Genomic DNA, 16463 nt, shown 5'->3' with positions numbered 1-16463 from the left:
TCCTCTTGTTCGCTTTCTCTCCCTCTTCCGCTCTCTTTTGCTTGCCTGCTCACTTTTCTTTGTGTGGTTTGTGTCTGTGTGTGTCTGTTCATATGGGCATGTGTGTGTATACACTTCTCCTGCTCTCGCAGCCCCTAATTTAGAATGTGCTGGAATCCTGGTGGTTTTCCTCTGGTTTCCGTAGTGATGTTTGTCTCTGGCAAGGACAAGTACGGTTGCCAGGGACGATAAACTCAATCATCTGCTGCCCGATTTCGTTTGATTCACAGTGTGAATCCTGAGAGGAGGGAGCGTGAGGGTTAAAGACAGGTTATTGTAACATTTGTATGTACTGTTCATGTTTCAGAGAGGCTATCTCAGTGGTGTGCGAGGCAGTGCCCGGAGCCAAAGGAGCCCAACGCAGGAGAAAGGTACACACTAGCACACACCCTTACAGGGCATTATTTATTTATACAGCTTAAGTGGGCAGCAGTTGGAAGGGTTCTCTGGATAAGAGCTAGTTTTAGCTTGATTGTCCACTCTGTGGTCAGTTGGCTACTCAGACACACTCTCGCTTTCACACACACACACACACACACACACACACCCACACACACAGATCTGGATTTAGGTTGATTGTACACTCCTGTGGTTAGTGGGCTACTCGCAGGTAATTACCAGTCGCTCTTTCCTCTCTCTCTTCTCCCTCCCTCTTGTCACAGGGGAGGCAGAAGAGGTGGAGCAGTAGGTTGTGTGGAGCCTATGTCAGGCCAAATAGCCACTTCAGATTGGTAGACTGTGCCTCCAATCTGCCATTCAATGGCTGTGTGCGCACACACAGTATTCCTGTAAAACTAAAAACATCCACCCAAACAGTCCATAAAACAGGTGGCTAAATCCAGCAGCCTCCTGCCGTAGCGGGGTTGGCCAAGGAATGTCTCGCTGTGCCACACTCTAGACAAAATACAGTCATAGGATTGAGACTAGAATAGACCAAACTAGTCTGGCCATTTTGAGGCTGGACTGAGGTTAACACGACTGAGGATGTCTGCCTCCTGTCCTCATTCTGTTGTTGTTCTCACTGTGTACTCCAAATATACTGTAGCAGCCATGGCTCAGATGTAGTCATGAGAACAGGAGGAGGACTGGGACTAATTGGCTGGCACAATAACACTGGCATGGTCAGTGTGATGCTCTTGGCCAAGCCAGTAGTATGCGGACTGTGCTCTCAAGTCTCCATTGGTCACAGTTGGCCTAAGAGATAGGATCACTTTCACCACGCAGCTGTTCTCCGACTCCCACACACACAGGCATTTCCACACGCACACCCACAGATTTGTAGACAGTGTGCTTACACCAGACAATAGGTCCTAGTTTCTGAAATAAAATGCTTTATTGTTCTCTGTGTGTACACCTTGCTTGTATATTCCTCCAAACATTGCTCTCCTCTACAGCCTTCCTCTCGCTGTCTGTCATCTATCCTTGGAAAGAGTAATCTGCAGTTTGCTGGCATGACAATCAGCCTTACTGTCTCAACCAGCAGCCTCAACCTGCTGGCCTCAGACTGCAAACAGGTGAGACCATTTACCAGTGTGTGGTCGGGTAGTCTGTGCTATGTTTGTCGAAGTAGAATAAACTTGGACAAATCTTCATGCTTGAGGAAATTTGTGTTATTAAAGGTTATTAAATCTCCTCAGCTCTATTGGTCCCATCAGTGGGTTCATCATTACAAATGCTGTGCAGCTGGGCTTTGTCCAAACCCAGAACGTTATTTTGAATAGCAGAGGTCCCAGGGTTTCCAAAGATACCACATATGTCCTGTTGAATTACAGGGAAATGTGTATGCGCATTATTATGCACAATATTTTCTTTTCAACATAATAAGACAGCCGTAAAACATTGGCATGTTGGGTTTGATTATTCCACTCAATTTAAGCATGAGGTAGCTTCAATGAAGTGTTGCAACCGGTAGATACACAATATGCAGGTGCCAGTCTTGTTCAGTACTGAAAAAAGAAACCTAACTTTGAAAGTCCTTAAGGGGACATTTAAAATCAAGAGTTTAAGGGGTTAAAGGTCCATCTACTAACCTGCGCTTCCTCTGTCTGACAAACGTTAGCTAGTGGCTCCCATGCTAATGGTTTGCCAGCAGTTGTCAACCTGGGGTCCAGGGGATTCATTTTATAAAGTTTTTATTATGTGATTGTTTAAAAGAATATGATTAAAAACGCTTGTGCATTAATCGTCTGAGCAATGATATAAAGTAGTTTCACCTTTTGGTATTTCGCAGAAAATTGGAGTCAGTTGAACTCTTGATTTTTACATCAGGGAATCATTTTAATAAATCACAAGCTCAACATTTGTGTGATTCAGTCATCAGCACACAATCTGTGCATAGGCAGCTTTAATGAATAAGGATCCTATGAGACATTGAGGGCATCCCCAGATAAACACAGAACCATTCAACTTTGTTGCCTTCATTTATCACGGGTGCTGCACAAATCTCTCTGATTCCCGCAATGCCATGGGGCAAGATATGATCCTCTGCCTGCTAGTCCTCTAATGAGCTAATGGCTGGTGAATGATGTGCATTTCTGTGGGGAGGTATACAGGGCAATGCACACATTAACATGTGGCGCGTAGAAACATACAGCAGAGTACATACACCCGATTGCAAAGGGGAGAAAAAAGCCTCAGATACAGACCACACATTGTGCAGAGAGCATTAGCAAGTGTTGATGTTGTTATTGATCCAACATGGGTTGTTATTGCAGACTGTTAAAAAGGTGTTCCATCTGTCCTCCCTACTTAGTTTTTTATCTCTGCTGCTGTCGATGGTTGTGAAATAGAGGAAAAAGCACCTTTCTCAGTAATGATTCCATGGTTTCTGTATCTCCATCCACATGCTTTCATCTCACTTCCCACATCCTTCATTTCACCCACATGTTCTCTCTCTCTCTCTCTCTCACTCTTTCTCTCACTCTCTCTTGCACACACACACACACACACACACACACACGCACACACACACACACACACACACACACACACACACTTCCTCTTTCTATCTCCCTCTCTCTGTCATTTCTTTTTCTCCACAGATAATCGCCAATCATCACATGCAGTCCATCTCCTTCGCCTCTGGAGGAGACCCAGTGAGTCACCCAACGCTCTCTTTGCCCAACTCTGCTCTCTACCCATGATCTTCTCTTTCTTGTCTTTCCACTCTCTTTCTTCTGCCTGCACATCCTTCCCTCTTGTCTGTTGTCAGTTTCTGTTCCAACCAGTGCCACTCAACCCACCACTTTCACTGGTTTACTGTCCTTCTCTTCCCAGCTTTATCTTTGCTTCCTGTCATCTCTCTTTTTTAGCTCGCTGTGTGTTTTTAACACCTCCTATAACTGAAAGATTGTCATTTTCTCCCTTTGTCTGTCCTCTTTTCAACCTTTTTATCCTCAACTTGCCCTTCATATTTCCCTCCCGTTGATTGTCCTCCCCTCCTCCCCTCATTGTTTTCCCCTCTTTCCTTCAGGATACGGCTGAGTATGTAGCATATGTGGCCAAAGACCCAGTCAACCAGAGAGGTGAGCAGGACAAGCAAAATGACACCCTCACTCAGGCAACGTCTGTCAGTTTTGGCCTGCCAAAACTGCCAAAAATAGTTTTCAACTTTGCCACTTACTTTGCCACAGTGTATCTTGTGCTAAATAACTATCTGTGAACAAAAATTTCAGTTAATAAAAATGGCATACTTTTGAGCAGTCACACCTCTCCCATCAAATTGAACAGCCTTTTTTCTTCCATATTGATTCGCCATTGGTTTTATTTGGAATTTTGAAAGCTGCCTCTCCATGTAAAGCCCTGCCCCAACCACCTGCTTCAGCATCAAATTAAGGATGCAAGAGAATCTCATTCCCCCTTCCCTCAGCAACTGCTGCCCAAGTGTCCATGAACAAGGCACTCAACATTGAGCAGGAGATCCAGTGGACCCAGCAAACAGGCCTGCACTGGCCCTGTATGGGCCCACTTAGGGCAGCCGTAAGGGCCCCCAGTGGGCTGCCCGCGCAGGTCCCCTGAGAATTTGCTCATTGGCAAAACGTTGGCCCGTCAGTGCTGGTCCCGCATTGGCAGCCCACATTAACCCCTAAGGAAGCCTGCACTGGCCCTGTATGGGCCCACTTTGGGCAGCCGTAAGGGCCCCCAGTGGGCTGCCTGCGCAGGCCCCCTGAGAATTTGCTCATTGGCAAAATGTTGGCCCATCAGTGCTGGTCCCGCATGGGCAGCCCACATTAACCCCTAAGGAAGCCTGCACTGGCCCTGTATGGGCCCACTTAGGGCAGTCGTAAGGGCCCCCAGTGGGCTGCCCGCGCAGGCCCCCTGAGAATTTGCTCATTGGCAAAACATTGGCCCCTCAGTGCTGGTCCCGCATGGGCAGCCCTCATTAACCCCTAAGGAAGCCTGCACTGGCCCTGTATGGGCCCACTTAGGGCTGGCTACAGGGCGCACAGCAGGCAGCCTTTACCTAGCCTTCAGGAAGCCCTCACTGCCCTCACTAGGCCCACACTGATTTTGCAGTTAAATTAATCTACAACAACAAATCAGTTCCACACATAAATGTATCTCAGCTACTAGTGTAGTTTCCTTTGGGAGTTCCATACATCTAAAATGGATGCGATCATTGATATATATGCATTGTCAAAAATGTACAATAGTCAAAAGGATTCAAATCAATTCATTTATTAAATACAAACACATTACACTGAATGAAAAATGTTCTCCTCTGCACATTACAGCCTTATTCATTTAAGACATCATCACGTTCAAGTTCAAGTTTGATTTGTCACATGCCTGATGTACAAGTACAGTCGCAGTGAAATGCAACGGTGAGAACTCCAGCACTGTGCAAGTAAAATGGATAAAAAAGAAATAAAAATAGAAAGAATATATATAAACTCCTATATACAATATACAATTACAATTATGAACATAAGTGTGCATTAGTAATAAATAGAAGTAAGAAAGGAAATAGAAAATGAATGGATGGATGGGAACGTGAAGGCACTGACCCACATCCATTTGAGCTGCCAATACAATGAAGAGAAACTCACTCCGACGGAGGTCCAGGGTCAGCATGACACCATGAACCAAGTGGCAGAACCTGACGCCCGGTACTGGGATTCAGGAACTGTCCGACTTGATCCAGCCCTTCCCCTCCAGTCTTTGCGTGTTGCTATCTATCAGTAGTGTATTGTGTAGTGTAACAGTTGCAGTTGCAGTCCGTTCGGGAGTGGGGGTGAGAGTGTCAGACAGCAGGGGGTAGTAAGGTGAATATGTAGAGACTTACATACTGTTGGTGACCCCCTAACTCTTCCTACTAAACATGGTCAACGGAACATCAGAGGAACTGCAGTCAAAATTCAAATATGAATGATTCAAATTCAGTTACTAGTGGCACATTTTTCAGCCCATACTTCAAACAAAAAAAAAGCAAAAACTGCAAAAACTCTGACCTCTGATGCTGAAAATATATTCTTGTGTGCTGCTAACATGTCCATACTTCTGTTGAGGTGATGTGTTGATTGGCAAAGCTCACTCTTCCCCCAAGGTCTCTTGGGTAGTCAGCCGACGATGGTAGCGCTCCATTCGTCCACCCACTGTCTCTTGAATTCCGTAGCCACACCTTAATCTCATCCTCAACTTCAAAATCCTGAGGACTTGGCTGGAGGGAGCATTTTCTTACAGCCTCTGAAACATAAAAGTAAAGGGGCCTATATAAAATACTGTGAGTAGTAAGCAGTATCTATATGCCATATGCAGGGTTTCCTCTAGGATTTTTGACCCCCCCCCCCCCCCCCCCCCCACCCACCACTGAACAATATATTAAATTATTATTATTTTATTTTTAAATGTAAATTACTTATCAAACAGACCTAACAATTCAGCTACCAATGAATAAGCAGTAGTATGCATGTGATAACAGATTGAAAAATAAGCCGAAGTGATACCTCTTCTCTGAATAGACAAGCTAAGCCAGTGTGCTGCTGTAAGCCAGTGAAAATAGCGCGGAGTGGGAACTCTTTGCTTTGTTACATCTATGTCAGTGCGCTGCTGTAGCTGGAAAGTTTCTTTGCTGTTGGACTGGTACGGTGCCGGTGCAGTTGTTGTAATGTTTTTTTTCTTGGTGGTGCAGGTACAGGTGAAACCACTGGAGGGGTTGTGCCTCCCAGATTTGCTTCCCTCCATGTGATTTTCTCCAGACATGCGTCCATATTCCACACAAAATAGCATTTCATTCAAATTATGTCAAATTCGGTGATATTCCGCGTTAAAAAATAGATTGCCTTTTATTTGGCAAATTTCGTGATCACGGAAATTATAGGCCCTACAATGTTAACATTAACGATAACATTAGGGTCGTTTTCACAGGCTTGACCAAAAAATTGGATTAAATTTAATCTTGCCCAGGTACCTTTCTCTTGCCCTTTTCTCTCCCTCTGCGAGCGCACAGCAGTAATAATCAAACAGGCGGGTGATGACTAAAGTTAATTGCAGTGTAATGTAACATTTCATGATATTTAAATTATCATTTCAAACTGATTATGATAAGTATATTTGCACAAATAAAGGCTACATAGCCTAGATCTGTGTATATATATCCATTTAAAATTGTTTTAACATCTGGAAGAAAAAAAAATCATCATTCCGAAGGTGTGGCGGCTCGCCACGATGAATTAGGCTACATGTAGCGGAAACCCTGTGAGAAACAGGATAATAAGGACCACTAACCCAGGGGTGTCCAATCCTGTGCCATGGAGGGCCGAGAGGCTGCAGGTTTTCATTCCAACCAAGACCTCCACCAGAGGCCTGTACCATAAAGCTGGATTAACATAGCCGGGCTTTCTCTTACTTATCTGGCTTCACTTAACCAGACATCCGCACTCCAGATTTTCGGTACCATAAAGCCGGCTATCAACTCGCTAATTCAACCCAGGCTTTTCCTATCTAGATCTGTGTGCGCTCACATAAAAAGGGCGGTGTTTGCTGCATGCGACCAATCGCAGACATGGAAAAATCTACCTGAGCCGCATACCTTACAACGGCGGAGCAGACATCAATAATCCAGGCAAAAAGCAACACAGTTGCAGTAGCCAAAAGACGCAAGGAATGCTGGCAAAAATCGCCGACTGTGTCAATGCGTAAATTAGTGCGATTATAATATTACTTCCCCACCATGACGGCACGAGTCGATCTGACTACAGTAACATTTGTGTGTTCAGTAAATGAATGTGTCTCCCACTCAGCGGTACACTCCTGCAGAGGAACTGGCCCTCTCTCATAGTGAGGGGCGACCCTCGCTGGGCCGCTGCCTTCAGTTTGAGTTTCGTCAGAATCGTCACTTTGATTCAACTGGTTTTGATATTTCATTTTATGAACCATCTGACGCCTCGTGTTTATTCTGCTGGTTAAAATATTATTTCACTGTCACTTAAAGACTGTGAAACATTTGACACCAACTCTCATGTGGACTTTTCAGGGCAGACACCCTAAATACTAAATATGAGCAAACTAATGGAAATCTAAAGGAGACCAGAGGCTGCCGTGTATTTTATCAGACTTTTATTTAACCCTCTGAATTAAATTCTCCTCATTTATTTTCAAAAACATTTTTTTAAATAAAAAAATATTACATCAGTCTACAAGATAAATTATTGGTTGGGCAGTGCGGAGTCATAAGTTAAAAAAAATACAAGAAGAATTGTAAAATGTATTAATTTGAATTTTATAAAAGAAGAAGAAAGGGAAAATGGGCAGGCCATTTTCCAAGAGAGCTGACTGGTCAGCAGGTGGGGCTTTTCTACCTGCTGAGCTCTTATCCTGAACTTAGCCTGCTCCGGAGCAGGTTAGGTGTTCAGCATACGTTACCACGGCAACGTAGCCCGATAAAAAGTAAGCCACCTTTATGGTACAGAAAAGCCAGGGTTAAGCCTGAAGTTAGCTCACTAAGCCGAGATCCAGCTTTATGGTACAGGCCTCAGGTGATTTCACTGATTAGCTCCTCCTTTCTGATACAAGGTGAGGTGATCAGTGAAGTCACCTGCTCAGTCACCTAGCTAGTTCGAAAAAATGGCGAATGGTCGGAATCAACTAAAACCATATTCAAATACAATCCCAGGAGAACACACACTATGACAATATTTGCTGTAACATTAAACTTTAAGATGAAACATTACAATTAAAACTCACCTCGGGAAAACACCACCTTCAGCCAGGAGACGTAACAGTTGCGTTCTGTTCCGGTGAGGCATGTTGTGAAGAGGCTCAAGTGCGTAGTGATATATGGCACCTCTTCAGCAAAAAATAGTTCCAAGCATGTAGCGCTCTGTCGCAGTCATTGAACTTTACATTTGTAGCGTAAATAAATAAATAAATAAATAAATAAATAAAAATAATAAAATAATAAACCATTTAATTTTGTTCCTAATATGCAGGGTCATATATTTCTTTTAAAGCTTTGAGTCTTTTTGATTTTAATTCAATTTTTTATTTATTTTTCTCTTTTTCTTTCTTTTATGACTATGAGCCAATGGTTGGAAGCCAGACATATTTTTACCAGCAACTGTAAAATGGTAAACTGTTAATTTTGAACCCTGCTAAACCTTTTAAAACATCAATTATCTATTAAAAATTATAGGCTTTTCTTGTTAAAAACAAAGAGTAATATTTGTTCATGAGTTTTTAAGTGATCATGTGCAGACACAATCCAATTTAAATAATGGATGTTTTATGCTTTCTGTGCAGAGGCTATAAATGCTGTGTCTCTCTGAATTTCAAATTACATAGAAAAAAAAAAAAGCCGCCAAAGCGTGGGAAATGACTTTGGGCTGCCTGCACAAAACCAGCATGGGCCCAACGGTACAAAAGTTGCTCTGGACCCAAATGGGCTGGCCCACACTGGGCCAACATGGGCTTTCTGTGGGCAATCCGCTATTATGGGCTGCTTACGGAGAGCCCGTGGTGAGCTCAGAGCTTTGGGCCTTGCCTGGGCAAGCCAGCACTGGGCCGGTGTAGGTTTGGTCTGGGCTGGCCCTAGCCCACAGTGCCCGCAAAAAGCCTGCGTGGGCCCAACGGTACAAAAGTTGCTCTGGACCCAAATGGGCTGGCCCACACTGGGCCAACATGGGCTTTCTGTGGGCAGTCCGCTATTATGGGCTGCTTACGGAGAGCCCGTGGTGAGCTCAGAGCTTTGGGCCTTGCCTGGGCAAGCCAGCACTGGGCCGGTGTAGGTTTGGTCTGGGCTGGCCCTAGCCCACAGTGCCCGCAAAAAGCCTGCGTGGGCCCAACGGTACAAAAGTTGCTCTGGACCCAAATGGGCTGGCCCACACTGGGCCAACATGGGCTTTCTGTGGGCAGTCCGCTATTATGGGCTGCTTACGGAGAGCCCGTGGTGAGCTCAGAGCTTTGGGCCTTGCCTGGGCAAGCCAGCACTGGGCCGGTGTAGGTTTGGTCTGGGCTGGCCCTAGCCCACAGTGCCCGCAAAAAGCCTGCGTGGGCCCAACGGTACAAAAGTTGCTCTGGACCCAAATGGGCTGGCCCACACTGGGCCAACATGGGCTTTCTGTGGGCAGTCCGCTATTATGGGCTGCTTACGGAGAGCCCGTGGTGAGCTCAGAGCTTTGGGCCTTGCCTGGGCAAGCCAGCACTGGGCCGGTGTAGGTTTGGTCTGGCTGGCCCTAGCCCACAGTGCCCGCAAAAAGCCTGCGTGGGCCCCACTGGGGCATGTTTGCAGGGGAGCCACTCTGTAGCCAGCAGTAGAGGGCTGTGATTGAATTGGGCAGTTTCCAAATGTGGGTGTATGTGATGTGGCTGAAAATGCACATGCATGCTCAGTCAGCTTCCCCTGGATACATTACCTGCAGGTCGATACATTCATCTGGTCGTGTGCGTGTTTCCAGTACATGCTGCTGCTGCTTCCTCATTTGTCTTTGCTGCCTCTGCTCCTGCAGCGTGTCATATCCTGGAGTGCTCAGAGGGCTTAGCCCAGGAAGTCATTAGCACCATCGGCCAGGCCTTTGAACTGCGGTTTAAACAGTACCTGAAGAACCCCCCCAAACTGGTCACACCACATGACAGGTAAGGCTATAACATCAGCATGTGTTTGTTTTTTTCACCTCCAAGGACCATGCTTTCGAACTATCATGTGTATATGTTTGTGTGTATCTCCCCATCTTCTACTAGAATGGCTCCCTTTGACGGCTCCGCGTGGGAGGAAGAGGATGATGAGGCTGCTCCGCCTCCCGAGGTTCCTTACTATAATAATTTTCCTGGAAAACAGCCTCCCCCTGGTGGACTGATCGACATGAGGACCCGCCCTGGAGCCACGCTGGTGAGACAAGTATACATAAACACAGTAGCAGGAAGACATATGATATTATACTGCAGTAATTGCTGTTCAGAATTGATACGCTTAAACTAGAATTAGAATCTGCTCAAACATCTTGAGAAAGGCTAAGAAGAATTTTGAAGCACATAGCCCAGCTGTAGCTCTCCACAGCTCTGTTTAAGGTGTGGATAATCATTGACCTTTTTTTAACCCCTACAGCAGTCACTGACTCACCCCTTTACTGGAACACTGTGAATTTTTTGTCTGTGAGTGTATATGTGTGTATGCGTATGTACCCGGGGTGAGTTTCAGTGACTAATGATGTGTGTGTTTGCTCTTATTTGCAGCCCTATGGACAGCCAGGTCAGAATGACATACACAAGCAGCCACTGCCTCCTCTACCAGGTGAGTTTTCTCTCTCTCTCCCTCTCCCTCTCCCTCCCCCTCTGTCTCTCTCTCATTCACTCTCGCTGTTTCTGTTCTCCTTGCACTTTATTCAATGTGCTTTCTGAAGAAAGGCCTCGGTTTTTCATTCAAACAGGGAATGAGCAGATTACAAAACTGCCTCTCTTTCAAGGTTAACAAATAATCTGACTCAGCAGGGATCTTTGTTTAACTGCCAGTCTTACATTTTGAGTCAGTGTATCTCATTCTGCCTTTCAGCCATGTCTGCATGCATATGTGAGTCTGTGCTAGGCAATTACAGAGGGGTACTTGAGGTTAGCACTGCCACTCCAGAAGCCTCACAGCATGTTTTTCTCTCCAGTCGGGAACAGCACGGTGAAACAGTCTTAACCCGCAAAAATACAGCCTTACCTCAAACTGAGGTTTATGTTTCTGTTACAGAGAAGACGGACAATTTAAACTGCACGTCCATTGTCTTGACCGGATAAAATGCCATTTAATATGCATGGCTCAGAGGAAGTCAGGAGATGGGCAGGCGTTACTGATCTCTAGAGTGTGTTTTTCTTTCAGTGGGCGCCAAGGAAGGGGGACGAGAACTCTTTGATGACCCTTCATATGTCAATGTGGATAAACCCCGCCCCCCAGCAGTTGCAACCAATGGAAATGCTCACAGAGATGCTTTTGACATGAGTGAGTTCCTTTCTTGCCAATTTGGTCTGCATGCATCACACTTCCCCAAAGTGGTTTTTTTATGGAAGTGAATGAATTATGTTGGGAAAATGAAGTCAACCTGATAAATCAAGCTCAAATGAGGGGGTGGAGGGGGGGTGGGGGGGGGGGGGGTTGTTTTTTTGACCTCCACTCTCTCCTTTTTACTCCCTGTTTCATGGTAATGTTGTTTGTGGTTTAGTGTTGTCTGTCTGTGATGCCCGTTAATGTTGAATGCTTCTATGTCTTCAATGAGTTTTTCATTTTATCCCTTCCCTTTTCCACCCAGTAGTCATTCTAAACAAGAAATGACCAGCTAGGTACAGTAAAGGCTGAATAAATAAATACATAGGCTAATAGCCAACTAGCTTGCTGGGAAGGTAAATTATTAGAAAATAATGGCCATATACATGATTAGTGGGTATCTTCCAACATGGAGTTAATTTTCACTCCGACATGCAACTCTTTCACCAAGTGGGGAGAATAAGGTTCAGTGACTGGCTGAACAGATGAACGAGGCACAGTGTGCACATCATTTATGACTGACTAAGTGAAGAGTGAGGCAGCCCGCTGCTGGCAGCCGTGGACCAGGCATCTGCCTTTCAGACCTCACTCAGGAAACAAAAGTGCCTTCTGCCAGCTTTAGGGCTGTTTCTAGAAGCCAGAAAGAGCCACTGCTTTGATTGTCTGGCAGTACAACCCCTCTTCCTGTGCCAAAAGTAAGATTATTGGTCAACTGCATAAAACTTAATATCCACCAAACTGACCATGTTCCCTTTCAGAGGTCATTTTTTATTCAATTTGATATGATAAACAAAGAACATCTAAGTGTATATAACCTAAAAAAAAAAAAAAAAAAAAAAAAAAACTAAAAATACTGTCCTTTTAAGTGTTTGGGGTTTTGGACAGAGAATTACAACATAACAATTGTCTACACATATTATGGTCTAAGCAGAATTGCAGGATTCAGATAAATGGCAGTCTTACCATTACCCTCTGTTATTTCAGAGCCGTTTGATGATGCCCTGGGTGTGTCTGGGCCCGTGGGCCCCAGCTTGGCAACAGCAGCGCCCCCGCTGGTGGAGCAGTTACAGTGCGAGGCCTGGTTCCATGGCAGCTTGAGCCGCAGACAGGCCGAGAGGTTGCTGACCCGGGACGGGGACTTCCTAGTGCGGGAGTCTGGGACCACGCCTGGGCAGTACGTCCTCACCGGACAGCAGGGGGGCCAGCCTAAACACCTGCTACTGGTTGACCCAGAAGGAGTGGTGAGTCAGAGATCACGCAAGGAGAGTTTTAAATAGCTTATACAGGGACTGTTTTAATGAGTGATTTTCCTTTTTTTTTTTTTTTTTTGTCTTAGGTCCGTACCAAAGACCATCGGTTTGAAAGTGTGAGCCACCTGATCAGTTACCACATGGACAACAGACTGCCCATCGTATCAGCGGGGAGTGAAGTGTGCCTGCAACAGCCAGTGGAGCGCAGGGCCTGAACACACACACACAAAAACACGGACACACATACCACGAACATGCAATCTCATACACCTATGAAACCCTCCCAAACAAATCCATGTCTGTACACCAATGCAAAACAAGACATACACACCGTCATATGCTCCGCTCAGTACACATAGCAACACTACACAATCACACATTCAACTCACACACAGGATACACAAACCACAGCAAAGAAAGCCAAAAAAGAAAAAAAGTCACTCTGCCAAATCACTCGCTTGCTGCTGTCGCCACATATTCCTGTCCCTTCTGCAAGCCAAACTGTGACCTCTCCCATCCCTCCTCCATCCCATCAGACCATCCCTCAACCACAGAGAAGCACTGCTGCAATTTCTCAACAGCCTACTGTGAACCAGGGAGGAGCCCTAGCTATTTTCAGACCAGGGCAGAAAAGAAATGCAATTTTTAAATGCAAAAAAAAGAAAAAAGAAAAAAGAAAAACCTTAACATGCGATTCTGAAATGATAACAGAACAATTACGAATACGTGGAATCGTGCAGAAATTAATTCTGGAGCTGAAGAGCTAACAGTGAGCTTTTGGAAAGGGCCACAAAAATGGGACAATGAATGAGATTTTCACTGTGTTGAAGAGCGTGTCCCACCATTTGGGACAATGATTTCTCTCCTCGGACTGTTGCTGGAGCAAATCAATTCATCTCAACATCTCAACTCAATGATAATGGTTCTTTCTTTAAAAGACTCAATCTGGCTCAAATATAAATTCTCCCCTCAAGTATCACTGGAGTAATTCAGCAGCCAAACATGACTCTTAAATCAATCTGCTTGGTGAATATGCTTCCAATTTAAACCGGACCCGCACCCTTTCCTGACAACCACTCTCCTTTAACGACTTTTGAACTTTGACCCCAAGAGTGATATCTGGTCATGTCAAGGAGGACAGCCTGTATGCCTGTATGCAAAACTGGGACTGCTATGCCAATGACCATCATTTGTGTTGAATTTTTTTTTTTTTTTTTTTTTTGGAAGGACATTAATCCAGGTTTCTGTCTGTCTGTCGGCTTGGGACTCATTTCATATTGGACATTCTGTGTTGAGGATGGTCCAGTCAGTTGTATCTCCCTGTAAACACAGATCCAGTCACACACCCACACACACATTTATACAGGGCACAGTCTACACTCCACACATGCCACCCCTGTCATCATGCCAAAGAACATGAACTTGGTTGCTTAAGGTGGGGTGGAAGCCACACGGCTTATCAGCAAAGACTTAATGCCACCTGTATGTTTGTGTATCTGTCTTATGTGCTTGCATAGAGAGCAAATTGAGAGGGAAGGAAATGCATAATGAAAAAACAGGCCCGTTTCAGAGAGGATTAATCTAGGCATTGTGCCTGAATACAACATGATAAAAAGGAGAGTTGAGAGCAAATTGTGCAATGATGTCATTCAAAAACACAGCAACTAGTACATTTTGAGCAGCATAGACCTACTATTGCTTCTCAATGGCTGTCAAGTTTAGTATGTGTTTGCATTGACAATCTATGGCTAAATGTCTTTCCAGAGTATTTTGATAGAAAGTTATATGGCAGAGTTGAAGGACGCCCCCTTATATGGTGGCCCTCCTTATGCTGGTGATATGAGACATGTTGAACAGTCTAAGCAATGAATTTCCCTCTGCAAATGTGATGCACAGTTTGTTCTAGTGAGTAGCTGATTAGTTTTAGTGTATGTAAGATGTTGCTTTTTTAATCATTTGAGGGAATAACATCCTTTTTCTAAAACCTTGTATCAGATGAAGAGGGGTGGGGACAACTGAACACATTGGCATCAGTGTATTTTGGAGCGTTTGAAACATTATTCAAATGTTAAGCCAAATTCTGCTCCCTGATGTCCTGTCTTCACAAACTGAGGATTTGGGGAAGAGATTCAGAATACTTTTCCCCCTTTCCTCTTCCTCCTCCCTCTAGTTCATGGTGTTGGTTTTTATATCTTTTAATTGTGCCTTGTTTCTTCAATGCAGTCACGTCACTTCATTGCAGTCACCTTATGTACTTAATTCAAATGTAGTCGACTACAGGAGAATCCTACACAAGCCTCTCAGTTAAACAAAGACTCTGCAAAAATGACACTCCAGTACACACACAAAAACAGATACAGTGATGGCAATCTCCTCTGATGCACATTCTTGCGTTTAGCTTGTTATCACAGATACTTGATGTCACCTATGGGGGGAATATTTCCTGGCCACCTGTAAATAATATCCATCGTAATTGGTCACCTTGATATCGGGTCTGGATAATTGTTTTCATAGCTGTATATTTAATGACTAAGTGATTCGTGACACAGAGCCAGACACCACAGCACTGAAGTAGCTCTTATAGCAAACTTGTTAAACTTGTTAAAGTATTTGACATTGAGGCCAAACTTTATGTATGACAAGGGGAAGGGATCTCTCAACCTAAACCTTAATTGTTAAGTAGGGCGGGGTTCCACAAAGCATGATTACAAAATAAGCCAGATAACGGTGAAAGTATCACGCTATAATCTGGAGAAAGTGATAGAATCTATAGAACAAAACTTTTAAAATTTGACAAAGTACTAGATTAAGGAATATGATTCACTCCATATTGATGAGTGCTACCAAAAAATAAAATTTTAAAATATGCCTTTTTTTTTGTTTGTTTTTTGTAACACTTAATAAGATTATCTGGCTAATGTGCTAATCCTGCTGTGTGGAATAACCGCCAGGTCTTAAGACCTGTCAGTGGGCTCACAACATACACAAACATGCACACACACACACACATACACAGCAGAGTGACAGTTGGGTCGAACAGAAACTCACACTGTCTGTCTGTTCAGGTGTTAGTGTGTCATGCAGGTCAGAGATGAAAAACCTGAGCCTGTGTGTGTGTGTGTGTGCGTGTGTGTGTGCTTGGTGTATGTGAAAATATGTGTGCCCAAAAAGGACCCATCTGTCTCTCTGTATCGTTAGTGAATTGGTCGAGCATTATCATTGTTCATCACAGTTGCCTTTGTTGCATGAAAATCCTTTCTAAATTTCTAGATTATTGTTGTTGTTGGTGGTGATATTGTGGATAATGCTGTTGTACTTTTTAATTTGTGTTTTTGGAAGCCAAAGGTTCCTTTCTGATTGCCTGCACAGATATTGATTTTTACTTTTTATGTTTCTGTTTTACTACTTGTTTTGTTTTTAGGGAAACATTTCTGTTTACACCTGTATCTGAAAATATAGATTGCATATATAAATACATATATCATTAATGTTTCTCTGTGACTTTGTCTTTTGATATGTTGTTGGCATGTAGCCCCGGTAATGACTTTGTCTAATAGATCTGGCAGCATTCTTTCATTTCTATATAAGTGCATTTTAAAAACCTGTTTTGAAGCAAACAAAGCACGCACTGCTAGAAGGTAAGAACAATCACCTGCCCAAACTGTCCTGAACAAAGAGCTGGTTGGGGAGGGAGAGAGATGTGGTGAGAGAGGGAG

The 16463-nt window shown here is 44.2% G+C and overlaps 1 protein-coding gene across 3 annotated transcripts in view; it reads left to right on the top strand.

Annotated features, from left to right (window-relative positions):
* Window positions 1-16248, top strand: part of shc1 (SHC (Src homology 2 domain containing) transforming protein 1) — a 29473-nt gene extending 13225 nt beyond the window's left edge. For all 3 annotated transcript variants that reach the window (XM_030071570.1, XM_030071569.1, XM_030071568.1), the window contains 10 exons: window positions 347-410; window positions 1434-1553; window positions 3081-3134; window positions 3512-3563; window positions 9984-10110; window positions 10216-10363; window positions 10708-10765; window positions 11336-11455; window positions 12482-12738; window positions 12834-16248. In XM_030071570.1, the coding sequence (XP_029927430.1) occupies window positions 347-410; window positions 1434-1553; window positions 3081-3134; window positions 3512-3563; window positions 9984-10110; window positions 10216-10363; window positions 10708-10765; window positions 11336-11455; window positions 12482-12738; window positions 12834-12962 (1129 nt within the window). In that variant the 3' untranslated portion in view covers window positions 12963-16248. The remainder of the gene's footprint in view (window positions 1-346; window positions 411-1433; window positions 1554-3080; window positions 3135-3511; window positions 3564-9983; window positions 10111-10215; window positions 10364-10707; window positions 10766-11335; window positions 11456-12481; window positions 12739-12833) is intronic.
* The last annotated feature ends 215 nt before the right edge of the window (window positions 16249-16463 follow it).

Source organism: Myripristis murdjan, chromosome 16, assembly GCF_902150065.1.
Source record: "Myripristis murdjan chromosome 16, fMyrMur1.1, whole genome shotgun sequence".
Classification (NCBI taxonomy): Eukaryota; Metazoa; Chordata; class Actinopteri; order Holocentriformes; family Holocentridae; genus Myripristis; species Myripristis murdjan.
The sequence above is the reverse complement of the archived record's forward strand: the minus strand, read 5'-3'. Positions and strand labels throughout refer to the sequence as shown.